The sequence below is a fragment of the Tachypleus tridentatus genome, chromosome 1 (genome assembly GCF_004210375.1).
Source record: "Tachypleus tridentatus isolate NWPU-2018 chromosome 1, ASM421037v1, whole genome shotgun sequence".
In the NCBI taxonomy this organism is placed as follows: Eukaryota; Metazoa; Arthropoda; class Merostomata; order Xiphosura; family Limulidae; genus Tachypleus; species Tachypleus tridentatus.
In genome coordinates, this window is record NC_134825.1 from 151629522 (window position 1) to 151648818 (window position 19297).

Here is a 19297-nt window from a genome sequence, read left to right on the forward strand (position 1 = left end):
AAAGTCACAGTCAGTTCCACTATTCGTTGGTAAAACAGTCCAAGGGTTGGTAGTGAATGGTGATGATTAGCTGCCTACCCTTTCGTTTATCACTGCTAAATTAGGAGCGGCTTGCGCCGATACCCTTCGTATAGCTTTGCGCGAAATTCAAGCCATCCATAACCTCCTTATATGAACGCACTAGAGCAAAGTTTTGCCCTTCGTGATAACGAGACGCGAATGAGAGAAAATAACGTCCATAGTCCAGCACGCGAGCGATTGGGCCGAAGTAAGCCCCAAAATATAGAAGTAGTACTTAGTTTCTAATTCTAATTACACTTTAAAGGAAAAAATACCCTAATACTTCCAATATTTAAAATATCAATTGAAATAGCCCCACAGTAACTTAGCGTTAAGTCTCAAGGCTCATACCGCCATAAACTTGGTTTCGATACTGGTCATGGGTACAGCACAGAAAGACAATTGTTTAGATTTACACGTCTCAATAAACAAACAAACTTAAAAACGTCATAATGAATATATGAAAAATTGGAGCTCGGTTTCTTTGATTAATTGAATATTAAAATAATTTAAAAGAAAAGATAGCAACTTTTTGGACCAAAGTAGTCATTAAGGGAAAATACGTGAGATATAATCCCTCACAGAATATATTGTGTAATATAAAAAAGGCCAAATAAATCCACTGTTGTTATTGCTATTGACTCACAAAAATCTTTGATAAAAAACAAAATAAAACCTCATTGAAATATTTTTTTAATTCTAGGCTAAATATTACCAATGAATAAAACTGCTTTATTAAGATGTATTTGCTAGTGTAAACAATTATGGCTAAACAATTGGATACTTTAGAGTAGAAACCCTTCGAAATTGTATTAAGTTCTCAAATTTCTGGATTTACGATTGGTAATAATTAAATAAACTTATGTGGAATATGTTAAGTTTTAACAAAACAAAATTAAAAACCAGTAAAGTTGTTGTTTGTTTGTTCTGGTTCCTGAAACTGTATTCGTTAATTTATTATCTTATATAAAAGGGATTTCCCAGCTCCTTTTTTTCAAACGAAAAACAAAATATATTTCGATGAGTTTAATGAATACAACCATAACAAAGGAAAAAAGATTAGGCTGATAAACGCTTGTTTCAAATATTGGTGAAAAGCCGCACGAGAGATAACTTCTCTGTCCTTGATGTCGATAGCACTAATTCATTACTAAGATTTCCACGACTGTTCATCAAACAGAACGATCGCATGACATCCTCACTGCATCAGCCAGCCTAAATAGTCTTAACTTTGAACTGATATAACAAAGAGAAGGCAACTAGTTATCATCACCTGTCGTAAACTCTCAAACTATTCTGATTGATTACTGTGATCTAGCCGTTACTCCTTCAACAAAACTGCAGCCCCGAAATGCGGATTGTGGGTTTAAACATAAAGAACGTAAACAATGAACCTTCGAACTTGCCAAAGTCTTGTACGCTAAACATTACGCCCATGAGCAACCGATGTGAAGAGTTGAAGAGTATTTTGGGTATGCATTTTGGTTTTACTAAACATATAAATTAATTTAGATATTTTTAGCAATTCAGGAACTAAATAAAAATATAAATTTTGACTCGGAAATGTTAATATTACGATTATTTAGCAACACAAAAATAAGTAAAAAAACATTTCCAATTTTACAGTATTACAATGCGAGTAATAATAAGTGTTGTTATAGAAAATGTTTTTTGCGAGACAAAAACTAATAACTTTTGTCACGTATGAGAAGGTGAGGTTGAAAAAAAAGTAACATTAGTGTAAACCCATGTTGAAGGAGACAGGAAGGAATTCCAGATTAGAGTTCATCCTAACCATTCGTGGAAGTATTGAGGGCGGAATCCCAAATTAGAGATAAATGCAGTCCTACGTGGAAGAATAGGGATCACTGCAACCCATCTTGAAAGGATCAGATGGAGTCCCAAGTTGGAAGAAATAGGGCAACTCATATCTCGCACAAGCATTTATTGCAGCCACAATTTCAAAAATGGAATTCTTTTCCCTTTTTTTTTAAATTTATTTGAACCATATGGTAAATTCGTACCACCATGTCCTTTGTATGCCGTGAAGTGTGAGTAACAATAAAAAAACACACCAAAAAGTATAAACTTTTGTTTTATGAGCATACCTCTTTCATTGTGTTATAAAATTAACAGTTTGGTTTTACGAACTGGAGTTGGTGAGCCGAGTTTGAATCCGTGCGATATCACTTTAAGCTTTTGGTATATTACAAAAGTAATATTTAATTCGGTATTGTGATATAGCTAGCTCTCTGAATCGAATAACGAAATTGACTTTTATAACGCTACAACAGCTAAAAGTGCAAAGACTGCTCAACTGCATTACGTTTTGAACCCTGACACTTAGACAGGTCAACCACTAGACCATGTCTTGTTCAATTAAAGAAAGAAATGTTTAAGTGTTACATATTTTGCTTGTTTTAGTACAAATGAATGCACTAGGCTATATATACAGAAAAGTTTGTTACATTTTTTGTTCCTTTTAGCGAAAAGCTATAAAATAAGCTACCTGATGTGCTCTATTCACCACAAATAATAGAACCACAAAATTTAGCATTTTAAGTCCCTAAGCTTAACTCTTACTTACGGGAGAACTATTTATTAGAAAATTTATGAAGAATTAACGCCAAGAAAGACTACTTCATTAAATGAACAAAAACGAGTGATTCAATAAAAATAGGCCCGGCATGGCCAGGTGGGGTAAGGCGTTTGACTTGTAATCTGAGGGTTGCGGGTTCGAATCCCCGTCGCACCAAACATGCTCGCCCTTTCAACCGTGGAGGCGTTATAATGTTACAGTCAATGCCACTATTCGTTGGTGAAAGAGTAACCCAAGAGTTGGTGGTGGATGGTGATGACTAGCTGCCTTCCATCTAGTCTTACACTGCTAAATTAGGGACGACTAGTGTAGATAGCCCTCGTGTGGCTTTGCGCGAAATTCAAACCAAACCAATATAAATATCAAAGACAGAACGGAAATAATATGTAATATTCCTCCCACTAAAAACTTGTTCTCAACGAGACGTTGTTAGACAAACAAACACAAACATTACCTTAAGTCATGAAAATGATCGATTAGTGCGGATGCATAAAGTAGAACCAGAAAGTTATACCTTCCATAAAGACGACAAATAAATAATTATAGAACATACGTAGATCCAGTTACACAAAACCTTTGACATAAGATTCTCTAATATAAAGAATTGTTTTCTATACTCTAGAATAAAAATAGAATTATTAATATCGAAAAGTTTTTGGTTGGAACAAATCGATTATATAAACCATTATTAAACTTCATATGTTTTAGTAGATTAAACACACACATCAGAGAAGATTGAGACAATATCTGTCAAGTTATTTTTCTTTATTTCAAAATTTCCCACAAAGGCTATTGTTACATATCTGTCCCTCGTTTTGAACTAAAAGATAAAATATTTTATTTTTTATTAATGAGTAACGCTACGCAATTTTTATAGGAACCCTAGTATTACTACATTTTGGTTTCGATAACTTGAGGTTCGTGATCTTTTAATGAAAATGCGCGCTTTTCACTTTAATTCCACGAACGCTCAAATCCGACTATTCCATCAAACAAGAATAGCCTAAGAACTGGCAGTTAGTGCTGTTGACTCATTCATTGTCTTCCCGTTTGTCTGCCCCAAGTGGTCCTTCAGTAAATATAAGCACATTATGAAATGCAGTCAGTTACACCACTCTTTACAAAGAAAATTAATAACAGTACTTAAATACTGGTAACACCACATACGATGATGTTAAGATGTGTGTTCAGTATTATATGGAATATTTATATTGACATATTCCGAGCTTCACTTGAAACTGTTCTGCTACTTCCTAAAACATGGGTTTATCGTTTCAATTTCAATCACTCTTTTACCAGTTTTAGGATGATTATCTTTTCATTGAAGGTTCACTGAATTTCTCCTAGGCACATTCTATACGGTCAATACGGCAGAAATGATGTGGTCGGTCATCAAAAAATAAAGGATTTTCACTTCGCCCGACTTCATGATAAAGGGTTAAGTTAAAGTGGAATTTTAAAGCTCCCCTAACGTCAATTGATTGCGTAAAGCAGACTATGGTGACGATAAATAGGTCATGAAATAGCGTGCTCAGCTGAAACACAAATAAAAAATTTAACAGTGAGTCAACTAAGGACAGAAATTTCAAAGGCATTGTTTTGGCCACAAAAAAAAAAACGAAAATCATTTTTATACTGAGTTCAACAATTAAAATTTAAAATTAAAGTGTGATGTTTATAAATTAATAAAGTGACTTTTATTGTAAACTTTTAATTTCAGTGCATACATTTCTTAAACAAGTTTATTACGATATTGTGGTTCAACATTCAGATTACTTTTCTTTAATAACAATAAAAATATAAAGTTTATTTTAAAAGTCCACAGTTAATTCACTTCTTTTCCCTGTATAAATAAACTTACACCATTAGGTATACTATTTAACTCTATCATGCAAATTACAGTTTCTACCCTACTTGTTTTTGTTTGTTTTGAATTTTGCACAAAGCTACTCGAGGGCTATCTGTGCTAGCCGTCCCTAATTTAGCAGTGTAAGGCTAGAGGAAAGGCAGCTAGTCAACACCACCCACCGCCAACTCTTGGGCTACTCTTTTACCAACAAATAGTGGGATTGATCGTGACATTATAACGCCCCTACGGCTGAAAGGGCGAGCATGTTTGGTACGACGGGGATTCGAACCGCAAACCCTCAGATTACGAGTCGAACGCCTTAACCCACCTGGCCATGCCGGGAAATACATTTTACTTTCTCTGTCCAACTGGAAATATGTTTTAATAAACAGGTAAATCATTTAACACCATCATACACTTTACAGTTTCTTCTATACTGGCAAGTATCATTAAATAAACAGATAAATCCGTTTAACGATATCATGCATTTAAATGTTCTGTCCAACTGGTAGTTATCGTGAAATAAATAGACAAACCACTTGATATTTACATGTGACTTAGTTTCTTGTACCCACAAAATTAAAATTAATTAAAAATAAAGGTATACAATCATGACAATTTTTTACAACTCCACGATTATTTAACTTTTTCAACTGATTTTCAGTTCAAAAATATAATAAAGTACATCGATAAGAATGTCATATTTTGACATCTAAACGTTCTTATTTAAAGAAAAGAATTTTCGTTTATGAAATAAGTTACGTATATATGCTCTCTAAGCGCTGATGTATTATTATCGTAGTTTACTGGTATAGTGAGTGAAACGTTCTTATTACCCATATATTTTCAATACAGAAATCCTTTATAAAATGTTCGACGCAAACAATACTTGTTAGATTGTAGGTATAAGTTTTGAAGTCCAAATTAATAGTGTGTGTGTTTTCTTATAGCTAAGTCACATCGGGCTATCTGCTGAGTTCATTGAGGGGAATCGACCTCCTGATTTTAACGTTTTAAATCAGTAAACTTATCGTTGTACCAGCGGGAGACTTCAAATTACAAAAGTCACAAAGTACGATTTTTTGCTCAAAGTCTAATCGTATAACACTTTGATTTACATCGGGTATTTTTTTTAACGTTTCATAACTGCATGTGCATTGTTTAATAGCGACATATTAACAGATGTGAATATATTATGCTGTAAAGATATCCATTTACGCACAGATGACTGATTTTGTTGTTTAGGATATTCAAGTAAACAAGCACAGAAATTATCTGCGTTAACCCTAATTTTGAACGAATAAACTAGAAGGACAACTAACCTTTCAACATCATCCACCGCCAACTCTTGGGTACTGTAATCGAATCGTGGGATTTAACTATCATTCTTATAACTCACTGATAGCGTGATACTCGGGCAATGGTAAACGAACTAGAATACCGGAATTTAACTGTTACTCTTATAACACACCGATAGCACGATCCTTGGGCAACGGTAAACGAGTCAGAACACCCAGATTAACAGTTTGGCACGATATTCACTTGATGATATTTGATTTAATTTATAAAATCAAAGCTCATTATTTTTTCAACATAGGAACTAAAATTTCTGATTTGGGGCATTTTATGCACGAGCTTACTGAAGGGGGGGTCGTTGTCGCATAAACGCGCTTCGTGCTTTGGGGCAATAGATGCGCTAAAAAAAAAAAAAAACATCAATAATTTCACTGTGCGGTCAGACAAGAGTAGCCCGAGAGCTGATGACGAGTGATGTTAATTAGCTTTCTTTCTTATAATCCATCAGTTCGAATAAGGACAGCAATGCGCCGAAAGTTCTTCGCGCAGGTTTTCGCAAAAATTCTAAAACAACGAAACAAACCATGTACGTGCGTGGGTTAAGCGGCTAGATTAGAGGCCTATAAGCTTCAGCCATAGCCTTCCCTAACTTAGGATTTGTTTGTTTGTTTGTTTGTTTTGGAATTTCGCACAAAGTTACTCGAGGGCTATCTGTGCTAGCCGTCCCTAATTTAGCAGTGTAAGACTAGAGGGAAGGCAGCTAGTCATCACCACCCACCGCCAACTCTTGGGCTACTCTTTTACCAACGAATAGTGGGATTGACCGTCACATTATACACCCCCACGGCTGGGAGGGCGAGCATGTTTAGCGCGACGCGGGCGCGAACCCGCGACCCTCGGATTACGAGTCGCACGCCTTACGCGCTTGGCCATGCCGGGCCCCCTAATTTAGGATTAATGACCAGTGAGGAAGCAGTCAATTAGTAGCACCCGCCACCACTAGTGCTTTGTTCTTGTCTTTAAACTGAATAATGTTACTAAGTGTTATCTTAATAACTCGTCTATCATTTAATGTCCTGGGCACGTTCGGTCCAAAATGTCTCTAGTCCCAGATACTTCACTTCACAGCCCAACTACCTAAGCTAACCACTAGGCAACGCCCAGTTCTTTTAAAAAATATAATATATATATAATAAGTAAAGTTACGATTAAATGAGCATATTTTACAATTCCCTTTGTGAATGTCTTTAAATAAGGTTATCTGATTTTATCTACAGTTATCGGTCAGTAGTAAGTATCATTAGTTTTGTTTAGAATTTCGCGCAAAGCTACATGAGGGCTATCTGCACTAGCTGTCCCTAATTTAGCAGTGTAAGACTAGAGAGAAGACAGCTGGTTATCACCACCCACCGCCAACTCTTTGGTTACTCTTTTACCAACGAATAGCGAGATTGACCATCACATTAAAACGTCCTCACGGTTGAAAGGGCAAGCATTTCTGGTGTGATGGCGATTCGAACCCGTGACCTTCGGATTACGAGTCGAGTGCCTTAACCACCTGGCCATGCTGGGCCTAAGTATCATTAAATATATTATTTAAATCTTTTAACAACTTTGTCTCCAGATAGTAAATGTTAATTTAACTTCACAAGCCAACTTCATACGATTTACACATGGTATACACGCATCAACGACATATGAAAATATTGTTAAACACAAAAGACAAACTTCTCACGCAGTTTGTGTCTCGGTGTCGATATGTATTATGTAAAGTAATTATTGTTTTAACGGCCACTATGTATTTTAGTACATTCGTTTTATGAGTACAAAAGTAATAAAACCAGTTCACTTTATTTGGAAAGTACAAGGCTAAACAATGCTGTACCTACCACACTAATTAAACCCATATTTTTAGCACTATATCCCAGTCAGGGTTGTATCTCCTTTTTTTTGGTTTTTGAATAATAACACTCGCGATCATAAAATTTATCTGAAATGGTTTACCTCCGTATTAAATGCAACGGGTCTAGTAAGAGTAATGTTTATTTACAATATACCGTGGAAGATGTGAGCGTGCTTACTAACAACTGACATGATTTCAACACGAAATATCCAGCACCGACGCTCATTGTTACAAGAGTTTATAACTGCTACAAGTGATTTCCCGCATGTTACTTTTTATGATCACAGCTGGGTGATGGCACCATCTTATACATTGTGGTTTAAACACAGTAACGCTATGAAGTTATACAGTTATTTCAATCACTTTTTGCATGAACAATTTTGTGTTCTTTTATTGATTTGTATAGGTATTAGTTGGTTTACTTTCAGTGAAACGTCTTCCTTTGTAGGAATATATGACAACGTTTCGATATTGTTACTCCAGTCATTTAAACTTTGTTCTTGAGGTAAAGTACAAAAGTGCCTGAAAAGTTCTTGTTTTTTTCCAAAAGTAGTAAACTTTAGTTTTAGAGTAGCGTCGTTACCACTGCAACAAAAACACCAAAACAACATTTAACAGTTGTAAGGATTTTTATTCAAAATACTCAATTCTACCAAAACAAAAATCTATAACCGTAATTATAATGTTCTTACTGAGTTGGACCTTAAACAGAGGAACCTGTTTGTAAACAGTAAACCTTTTTCGATAAAAATTCACAATAACCCAACTGCTACAACCACTGGTCACGGAAAACTTTTTTGTCCATAAAACAAAAGTTTTTTGTGAATACTGACAAAGTAATACTAGATTGAACACTCAGTAGTTATTCAAACAGCCTTACTGACTCAGTGTTAGTCGTTTTGATTAGTCCATGAATTAACTCTGTGTGTGTGTGTGTGTGTGTATATATATATATATATATATATATTAGTGAAATTAAATAATTACATTTAAATGAAGTTAAACAAGCAAACAAAATCATGAGGAAGGACTGCATTAAAAACAGCAAATCCCAACCTTTCATTAATTATATTATAACCATAAATTTTAAGCCAAAACAAAACACATTAAAATTAAACATAATACGTTGCATTTAAAAAAAATATATCCTAGACTACAGACTACAACGTGGGATTATAAACGATGCAACAAGAATAGACTTCTCACAAGTTCTAATAATAATGTAGCGGTAACGAGATGTCCAGTAACTAGCTGTTCCTAACAAAATGTCCAGATCCCTTCTCAAAACTGTGATAGATGGAGCTAATATCGGTAGTATACAAAAAATATTAGTGTAAGAATTACAAATTTTGTAATTTGTTCATATTCACACTATGTACTCTCCTAACTTCTGTTTGTAAGTTTTTTTTTTAATTTCACGCAAAGCTACACAAGAGCTATCTTCGCTAGCCGTCCCTAATTTAGCAATGTAAGGCTAGATGGAAGGCAGCTAGTCATCACCACCTACTGCCAACTCTTGGACTACTCTTTCACCACAAACAGTGAGACTGTTTACGGTCAGTAAATTATAATGCCCCCTCGGCTGAAAGGGCGAGTATGTTGAGTGTGACGGGGATTCGAACCCACGCCCATCAGACTACAAGTGCCTTAACCACCTGGCCATGCAGGGCCTTAAAGTCAGTTTAATTCTGTTGAACTGTTTTTGCAAACTAATAATTATTTTTCTCAATATTCAAAATGGTCAGCTAAGCAGTTTTCAAGGAATATTTCCTCATTTGAGAAAGATATTTTTATGAACAGTGTTTAATGAATTTTGAAGGCCTCTTCCCTAAAACACGTTTTTAAGTTGACCAGACAAGATTTGTTTGGTTTGTTTTAAGTTTTGCGCAAAGTTACTCGAAGGCTCTCTGCTTTAGTCGTCCCTAATTTTGCAGTGTAAGACTAGATGAAAGAAAACTAGTGATCACTACCCACCGTCAACCCTTAAGCTACTCTTTTAACAACACATAATGGGATTTAACGAAACATATAACGTTCCCACGGCTAAATGAGTGAGCATTATTCTAGACTCGCCAATGTTTTCTTCCCTTTAAAGAGACAAAAATCGCATCACATATTTTTAATTGTGCCAGTAAAAAATACAGTCAAATCCTTCACATCAATGGGTATTCAATATACTGTTTTTTTCATTTACTAGGTCAGTCTTGAACTTTAAAAAAGTTTGAACAAAAATTGGTATACGAGCACGAAAAGTTTAAGAACCATCGCAAAATGATATTCATGTGACAAATTAAGTTAAACACTTCGTATTGCAGGAATAATTTGTAAAATGTTATTGTTTTAACTTGAAAACATATATTCTTTTATTATTTTGTTCCTTGTTAGTACCTTTCACAATGTATCACTTTCGAAAACAAGCATCCTGGTTTATTTATCATCAAACAACATTCAACCAATCACTGTTCATACCAACCTTATTTTCGTCGAACACCCTGAACACCAAAGATGCAAAAGTAGCCGGATCTCCTTCAGGAAAAAATTGTTTGTATATGCGAAGGAATCCCTAGGAAAAAAAAATAAATATTACCAAATAAATCCAATTTGTACTTCTACCATATATTTTAAACATTGTTTAACACACAATTTGCGAGTAAAATAAGCTTTCTGGTACTGAACAAAGATTTGAACTCCTTGGAGTATATATATATATACATGCTGTGAATTGCCATGCAGCTCAATTACACTGGTTTTCAGGCTTAGAAGGAATAAAACCTAAACCTACAATTCACGACAGTGGCTGCACATGTTGACCAATAAAAGAGCTGGTTTTTCGACTCTTTCAAAGTCGTTATCTCAGCGGTTTTGCGAGTTCTTTCGATAAAGCTGACCGAGGTAGGCTAAACAAAGCTTATATGCCTGAACATGAACACTTACACTATTTTGTGCAAGAAAAACACAGTCCGGTTAATTTATCCTAAATTCATCTTCATGGTCTAGTACTACAGAGAGTTGAGTTCTTTTGGCATTAGTGGCTGTTTTATTTTTAGGTTAACATATCATGCCTTTATCAGAATAAATCTTTTTTTTGTTTTTTATTTGACCATCAGAAGTAACACCCATGTAGCCCAACCAATCCTCTAAATTCGGCTCATTGAGTCGCAGATAGTGTGTTCACGATTTGATGAAATATATTTTCTGTAATCTTCAGTTTAACAAACGTTATTTCTCACTTTAGTAAATGTATGATATTGGATTAACGATATAAATTTTGGTTGAAAATAAGTAAGTTTTCCAGTAGGTATCTAAAGGTGTTCTTTGTAGAATATGTTACAAAAATATCCCTTTCTGATTTTTTTCTGTAAAGGTGTCTTTAACGTAGAATTAAATTGAAAATTATTACAGTTCCAGACAATATTAATTTTAATTTATATATTTAAAAATAAGTATGAAATAAACTGTGAAACATAATGCCCAAATATCAGATTTATAATACAGTTTTTTTTTTCTATGTCAGTTCCATACGTATGTGATAAACATTAACTTACTTGTTCTGAGAGCTGACCCTCAGGACAGTCCTTTAGAAAGCCTTTGTACCTGCAAATAATTTATCATCGTTAAGAAACTGAACAACATGTTCTCAATTTTCTGCGAGAAAAACTGAAACACAAGACGTTTTGCACTATAAACGTCGATTCGATTTTTATCACACAAACTCCATCATTGATCAAGTGTCGAGATGAATCAGTGTTATCGTTTGGTGAGTTTTGTAAGAGAAAATAAAACACACATACCCCACAACATTTTATCTGAGATAAAGATTCACTTGCTGCTTTATCGACGTATGCATCGCTAGGCTTTAACCAGAATGTTACTAACTTTCACGACGCCAAAGCTTTCGTCAGATTGACTTTGTTAAAACACACAATAACCTAATTACGACTGAACCCTACTTAATCATTCACTTCTATGATCTCTTTTACTTCAGAAAAAATGATAAGAAATTGTTTTCCCAGCCAAAAGTCTGATGGAAAAATAACTTGTAAACAGTATAAAAGTAAAGTTCTTTCAAAAACCTTAATGTTATCATTACAATAAAAAATACGTTCTGTTTTATCACTACGGATGTTTTACAAAGAAGAGAACATGAGATTTCATATTGTTAAACTACTTTTCTTTAATTTCTCTCTTTGACATTTTATAATCAATAGCATTTAATCTATTGGCCAGCTAATAAAAGTGTGCATATATACATATACAGTCATGTGAAAAAGTTAGGACACCCTATGAAAGCCTGTGTATTTTTGTAACATTTTTGGATATATAGATATTTAATCTCAATTTTAACAATACCCTAACACCCTAACATGTCATCACGGGACCTACAGCAGGCTCTGGCTACTGTTGATGTGAAAGTGCATGCCTCTGCAATCAGAAAGAGACTGCACATGTTTAACTTGCATGGGAGGTGTGCAAGGAGGAAACCTTTGCTCTCTAAAAGAAACATCAAGGCCAGACTGAAGTTTGTCAGAGAGAATGTAGACAAAGACCAGGACTTCTGGAATAATGTTCTTTGGACAGATGAGTCCAAAATTGAATTATTTGTACACCAGAACAGAGGGCATGTTTGGCGTAAACCAAATACAGCATTCCAGGAAAAGTACCTCATACCAACTGTGAAGCATGGAGGTGGAAGTGTCATGATTTCGGGCTGCTTTGCTGCAACAGAACCTGAAGAGCTCACAATCATAGAATCCACCATGAATTCTACTGTGTATCAGAGGGTGCTTGAGGAACATGTGAGTCCATCTGTAAGAAAATTAAAGCTGAAGCGGAACTGGACCCTGCAACACAACAATAACCCAAAACATACCAGTAAATCCACCAAGGACTGGCTGAAAACTAAGAAATGTAGAGTCCTGGAAGGGCCGAGCCAAAGCCTAGATCTTAATCCCATTGAGATGCTGTGGGGTGACTTGAAACGGACTGTACATGCAAGAAAACCCTCAAACATCTCACAGCTGAAAGAATTCTGCATTGAGGAGTGGGGCAAACATTCTTCAGACCGATGTCAGAGACTGGTAAATGGCTACAAGAAGCGTCTCACTGCAGTTATTTCAGCCAAAGGGGGTAACAGTAGCTATTAGGGGGTAAGGTGTCCTTTTTCCTCAGTTAGAATATGCATTTTTGTAGAATTAGTTATATTCCTATAATCTCTCAGTATTGTTAAAATTGAGATTAAATATCTATATATCCAAAAATGTTACAAAAATACACAGGCTTTCATAGGGTGTCCTAACTTTTTCACATGACTCTGTGTGTGTGTGTGTGTGTGTGTGTGTGTGTGTGTGTGTATTAAATATAATATTACTTTAATATCTAACCTAATCATATTCAACTAAAAATTATAATTTATTAAAATAATAATTAATAAAAAATTATTGAAAAACACGGCACCGCATGAGGGGTTAAAGGTCCTCTATAACAGGTCGTTGGTAAAAATTCTCATAGTGTACTAGTTACTCTTTTAGGTCCACCAGTCTAATATCAGGTTGAACCATCTTCGTCAATATAATTCACTGTGGACTCGTTACGGTAAGCACAACATGTCGGGTACACTCTTGTTTGATTTTAACTCATTCGCCCAAAAGTAAAATCTACAATTGATTTACAAGTGTTGGCACACGAATACGTGGCGAATGCAACGCTTAAAATTTTCCCATAAGTTATTAATTGTAATGATAGTTAATAATAATAATGGTAAACAAGGAAATTCACTGATATAACTATGTAATGAAATTTGTTAGTAGTGGTGACCAAGATGTGTAACATAACTTGATAACAGTGGTGATAAAGGGAAGGAAATCACAGTTTAATGAATGTTTTAACAGTAGTGAACAAGAGCAGTGAATTAAATCACTGCGTAATGCCACTTGGTGATAGTAGTGACCAAGGGAAGTTGTGAAATTACTATTTAATGAGACTTGATAACTCTGGTGACCAAGGGAAGTGATTAAAATCACTGTGTTATGTAATTAAGCATACAGCTACGCAGAAGGTTATCTGAGCTCTGCCCACTATGGATACTGAAACCCGGTTTCCAGCGTTGTACGTCCGCGAACATACGGCTGTGCCACTTGGAGGCTACTATGTTGAGATTTCATAATGGTGATAATTAAGGGTAGTGACTGAAATCACTGTCAAGCTCTTTGAATAATACGAGTGCAACGAGATGCTGCCTTTGAATATCACTCGTGCATTAAATTAGAAATTAATTATTGTGGGACGGGCGTGATTAGCAGCAGCGATCAGGCTGAGTCTGAATGTTATTAAATTCAATCACCGTCAGGTAAATGTTCACCCTACCATTTCGTCACCTCCAAAGGATTAAGTTTCAAATCAACACAGGTAGGGTCAAGTGACTCGTGAAGTTCTCTGTGCTTTTTCTTTATTATCAGCACAGAATAGATGGAGACAAAACTATCAGAGCCTCTAAATTTCCAGTCAGTCACTGTCCACATTTTATACCTGAATCCCTGCTTTCTTGAGAACATTTGAGAAAGGCAGTTTCTAAACGGTTGCCAGCTGTTATATGAACGTTTATGTAGTTTCCTAGTTTGGGGATCACTGATTCAATCAATCAAGACACAATCTAATTACTACTGCACTTTACCAATCTGTCCATTTATCTTTATTTTTGTTCAGCCATTGATTTAGTAGAAGACAAATTTCCTTTCGATTGTCACTACTTAAGAAAGTTTAGGGCAGATTGAATAACTACTCTCAAAGTATCTGTTTTTAAAATATCACTTCTGTTATAAGGACATCCACTATTATACGCTCTTTTTTCAATTTTAATGAAATCCTTTTCCTTACCCATTGTACTACATACTAACCAAGACATAATTACGTCTTTGCATTGGACAAACTCAATCTCTCACTCAAGAGATCTAATGCTCCGTCCACTTTTCATATGCGAAAAAGGAAAACAGATCATAATATCTGAATCGAAGCACTTTTTTTTTATGTATCACACAACACATAAATGACCCTAGTAATAACTGCTGATGGCATTTTTGTTTAATTTGTGTGTGTCATTCGTAGAATATTTGAACCCAGTTCTCCTCATCAAAATTCAATATTTCACCTGTAATGTTATTAATACCACCCTTGTTTTTTTTTCAGAAATAAAATATACCAAATTACGACCGCATAAAGACATATCTTTGATGATGGGTATAACTGAAACTAGTCCAAATCTTATAAATCCTATAATCAATCATGATGTCTTCTCTTATTCTGAGGATCGTCTACCAAGTTTCTCAGTTGCTCCCCATTCCTCGCTGCTTGCATCAATGTTTCCAACTTAAACTTCTTATCTGCAATTCATTTTCTAATGTCACCAGATCAAGAAAGTTTCTGTCTGCCTTTCGCCATTTTTCCTTTCAGTCGGTAAAATATCTGTTAACCTTCCCTTAGATCACCAGATTCTATAACTAGGGTTAAACTTGTGTTTTTATTCTGCTTCTCTATATTTTGTCAGTGTATATGATTTAGGTAGAACTGGAATATTAAAACTAAACGGCACATTATACTCACATAGATTAAATGACCAGGTCAAGGCTGCTGGTATTAGGTGTACCTGTTTCTAATTTTATGACAAGAAACTGGCAGTGCCCGCCGCCACAAAGGAACTGTACTGCTCTTGCAACCGAAAAGCTAGACTGATTGCCACTTTTATAAAGCAACTACAAAGACATTACGTCTTAATCACCAGAACCTTCGCTCAGGAACCCAGTACACTAATCGCTAAGCCACGTTTGGCCCATGCACCTATCAAAGTTACAAGCGAAATATACGCTTTCAAAATTTCACTTTTACATCGTTGAACAAGCAGTCACTATAGGATATTATAATTAAATGTTATCAGAGCTTGACTCTGACTTTGTGTTTTATAGTTAAACCTTACATAGTGTTGGATATGTATATTTATTTATTTATGTAAATCTATAAATCAGCTTTTTAACCATAAAATATATGACATATCATCCACTGACTCTTCTCACTTAAGTAGGCCCGGCATGGCCAGGTGATCAAGGCACTCGACTCGTAATATGGGGGTCGCGGGTTCGAATCTTCGTCACACCAAACATGCTCGCCATTTCAGCCGTGAGGATTTTATAACGTTACAGTCAATCCCACTATTTATCTAAGAGTTGGTAGTGGGTGGTGATGACTAGCTGCCTCCTCTCTAGTCTTACACTACTAAATTTGGGACGACTAGCGTAGATAGCCCCCGTGTAGCTTTGCGCGAAATTCAAACAAAATACAAAAACTCACTCAAATCTTGTGAAACATTGAGAATAATTACCTGTTGGCAAACGTTCTCAGAAAACACAAAACTATCGCTATTGAATTAATCGTCAAATGCTTTCCTAGTGAATTTATTTTACTTTTATTTTGTATTTTTACTATATGTTTACGTATCTCTGTCACCGAATATTTATACTTTTTATTTTTTTATCAACAGGGATTCTATGTCAAAACGAACGCATAACATCAATATAGGTGAGAAAGGATGTATCCCCTGGGAGTCTGTGAAACTGTAAACCTACTTTAGGTGCCCTATGTCGAACAAGCAGAAGAATTTTACATAAACAGTAAGAATGCATTTAAATCTTCTATAGTTTTTCTCGCAGTTCAAGTGATTCGTAGCTCACAGTTACTTGAAGAAAACCATTTCCTTCGGTTTAAGCCTCAGAAGAACTTGATAACTGATCTTTCTCGGAAAAACTGAAAAAGTCGGTTTTGTTTGTTTTTTGAACTTCGCGCAAACGCTACATGAGAGCTATCTGCGCTAGCCGTCCATCTGTAAGACTAGATGGAAGACAGATAGTCATCATCACCCATCGCCGACTCTTGAGCTACTTTTTTAGCAACGAATAGTGGGATTAGCTGAAACATTATAACGCCCCCACGGCTGAAAGGGCGAGCATGTTTGATGTGACGGGCATTTGAAGCCACGACCCTCGAATTACTAGTCGAGTGCTTTAACCACCTGGCCATGCCAGGCCTTAAAGTTGGTTTAATTCTGTTGAACTGTTTTTGAAAATTGATAAATGATTTTTCTCAATATTCAAACTGGTCAGTAAATTGTAACAGCGTCTTCTCCGTAAAACATGGCTTTCTATCAATCATCAGTCTCATTATAAAATACTTATCTGATGCTATTCACTGTGCAAAATATTTACGACGTTAAAATAAATTTAGAAACTTAACATAACAAAGTGTTTATAACTCCATATTGTTTTAGATACTTACTAATTAAACCTAATCAAGTAAAGAAACAAATAACATCACCACTCATGAATATGAATTGTGGAAATTAATATTTGCCGAGAAATATTTTACAGAAATTAACTATCGCTATATATGAGACATTCATTATATAAAACACTGAAACATTCACGTTAAACAAAGAAACCCACACTTTACAGATTCACCATAAATACAGATTAACTTACTACATATTTCTCAAGTAAAAACGTTTATCATTCAACATGCACTTAGCTTACCATTGTCTGATCTCTTCTTCTGAAACTGAAAAATAAGAAGTATTTTATTAAATAGTTGTATTATGAAGAACTTGAGATGAAGTCACATTTAAATTTATGGATAATGCGGTAATTCTATTTTATTTTTTAAATATTAAGTTGGTCCTTAATAGTTCTATGAATAGAAGAAAGATATAGTTACATCGCATTGATGTCAAAATACGATGTTCCAATAGTTTACGGATTATTGTGTATTATATCTTAACTACAAACATGTGCAACTGTTTAATAGTGGTCTTTCAAGAAGAGCAAAAATTGAAAAACGCTAATACATTAGATTTCACTAAGACTATTTATAAATCATGTACACGTTAAAAAAAAATCAAAACTCAGGAAACTAAATATATATAAATTGTCCACTTCCTTTGTCATTCCATTTTCTGTCATTCAGCAACTCTTTAAACATACGTTTGTTTATACGATATAGTAAGTGTAAAACTACGTGTTAAGCAACGCAGCCACGCATTTTGCACCCAAATAATATCAAAACCACATGGATGAAAACGTATTTATGATGAACTTCAACTGTGTGGGCAGAAAGTTTATTCTTATGTAAGTAAGGTGCGACTAGTGAGAGAAATCCAATTACTTTCAAGTGCGTGTGTGTGTGTGTGAGAGAGAGAGAGAACAGACTTAAGACTGGTAGCATAGCAACAGATCACATGATCATTAACAATGGTGCTCAGTGACACTTTCGAATAGATATAGCCCGCCCTTTTTCATTATCAAATCAGTCATTAATTATCCTGCACTGGTTTCCGAAATAAAATAATTTAACACGCCTTTAATTCCAAATCCTCGATCGAGCAAGCAACACTAATATATCTGTAAAAGAAATTTTAATACATGAGCTACTTTTACACAGTCAATTATTTTTCTAATTATTCGCTTATCCAAAAAAAATTGATTAACATTATATTTGGAAGATGCCGTTACGTAAGACTATAAACGAAAATCTTAACCCTAGGCGCATTGCTGAAGGTCAAAGAGTTACATGTTACGACCTTTTGCAGTTTGATTTGCTATGAATTTCGCGCAAAGCTACACGAGGACTACTTAACAGTGAGACTAAAGGGAAGGTAGCTAGTACTAAAAGGATTAACAAACGTTTCAATATAAATCTGTTGTGAAAGTTTTATTAATGTATCTTTGCTTAAATCGGCCACGAATTCATAGTTATAAACTTACTGAATTGTGCGAACACTTTCAAATTTATAGCTTTAATACCTACACGTTTTCAGCCATAGGAAGAAACTGGGTACTGTCATAATTTCACTTTTCTTTCAAATGTCTTTAAAAAATAAGTTACATTTTTGGCAAGTTGTTTCTTCATATAGTTTATTAAACAAGTTTTAAGATTATTTATCCTAATAAACAGTGGCAGATACTAACGGATGGATTACTTACACAACCTTTTGTAACTAGGGTTAACACACAAATAACTTATATGGAGAACTAGCTAGAGTGCCCATCTCCTGGATGTATGTAATGTAACTTCGTGATTAATGAAAAGTTATCTTGGAACACGTAAAGTTTTTCCTCATATACGTAATTGTGAAAACAAACCCAAAACCTCTCATAAAAAAGATAAAACATAAAACATGAAACTGCAAATTTACATGTATCTCCGTATGAACTCAACAAACCTTTACACCAAATTTGGTGAAGATCCATCAAGAGGAAGTGAAGTAATGATAAAAAACACAAACTGAAAATTTTGTATGTATCTTCCCATGGATCATAAATGACTCTCTATATCAAATTTGGCGAAGATTTATCAACAGAGAATGAAGTAGTGATAAAAAGGCAAATCGTCCATAAAAACTGCCAAACGCAAAACTGAATTTGTAGGAATCCCCGCATGGACCTTATAAATATTCATACCAAATTTGGTGTAGATCCACTGCAAACCCTGCGAAGTAGTTACACGGACATAGAACAGACAACGCTAATATATTGATATAGATATTTTTATAACG

General features: G+C 34.9%; 1 protein-coding gene across 1 annotated transcript in view; it reads right to left on the minus strand.

Moving 5' to 3' along the window:
• The window catches only part of LOC143227290 (frequenin-1-like), a 123276-nt gene that overhangs the window by 21678 nt on the left and 82301 nt on the right, over positions 1–19297 (minus strand). The window contains exons 2-4 of the mRNA XM_076458750.1: positions 17280–17304; positions 11253–11301; positions 10181–10270 (exon numbers count right to left, since the gene is read on the minus strand). Of these exons, the coding sequence (XP_076314865.1) occupies positions 10181–10270; positions 11253–11301; positions 17280–17304 (164 nt within the window). The remainder of the gene's footprint in view (positions 1–10180; positions 10271–11252; positions 11302–17279; positions 17305–19297) is intronic.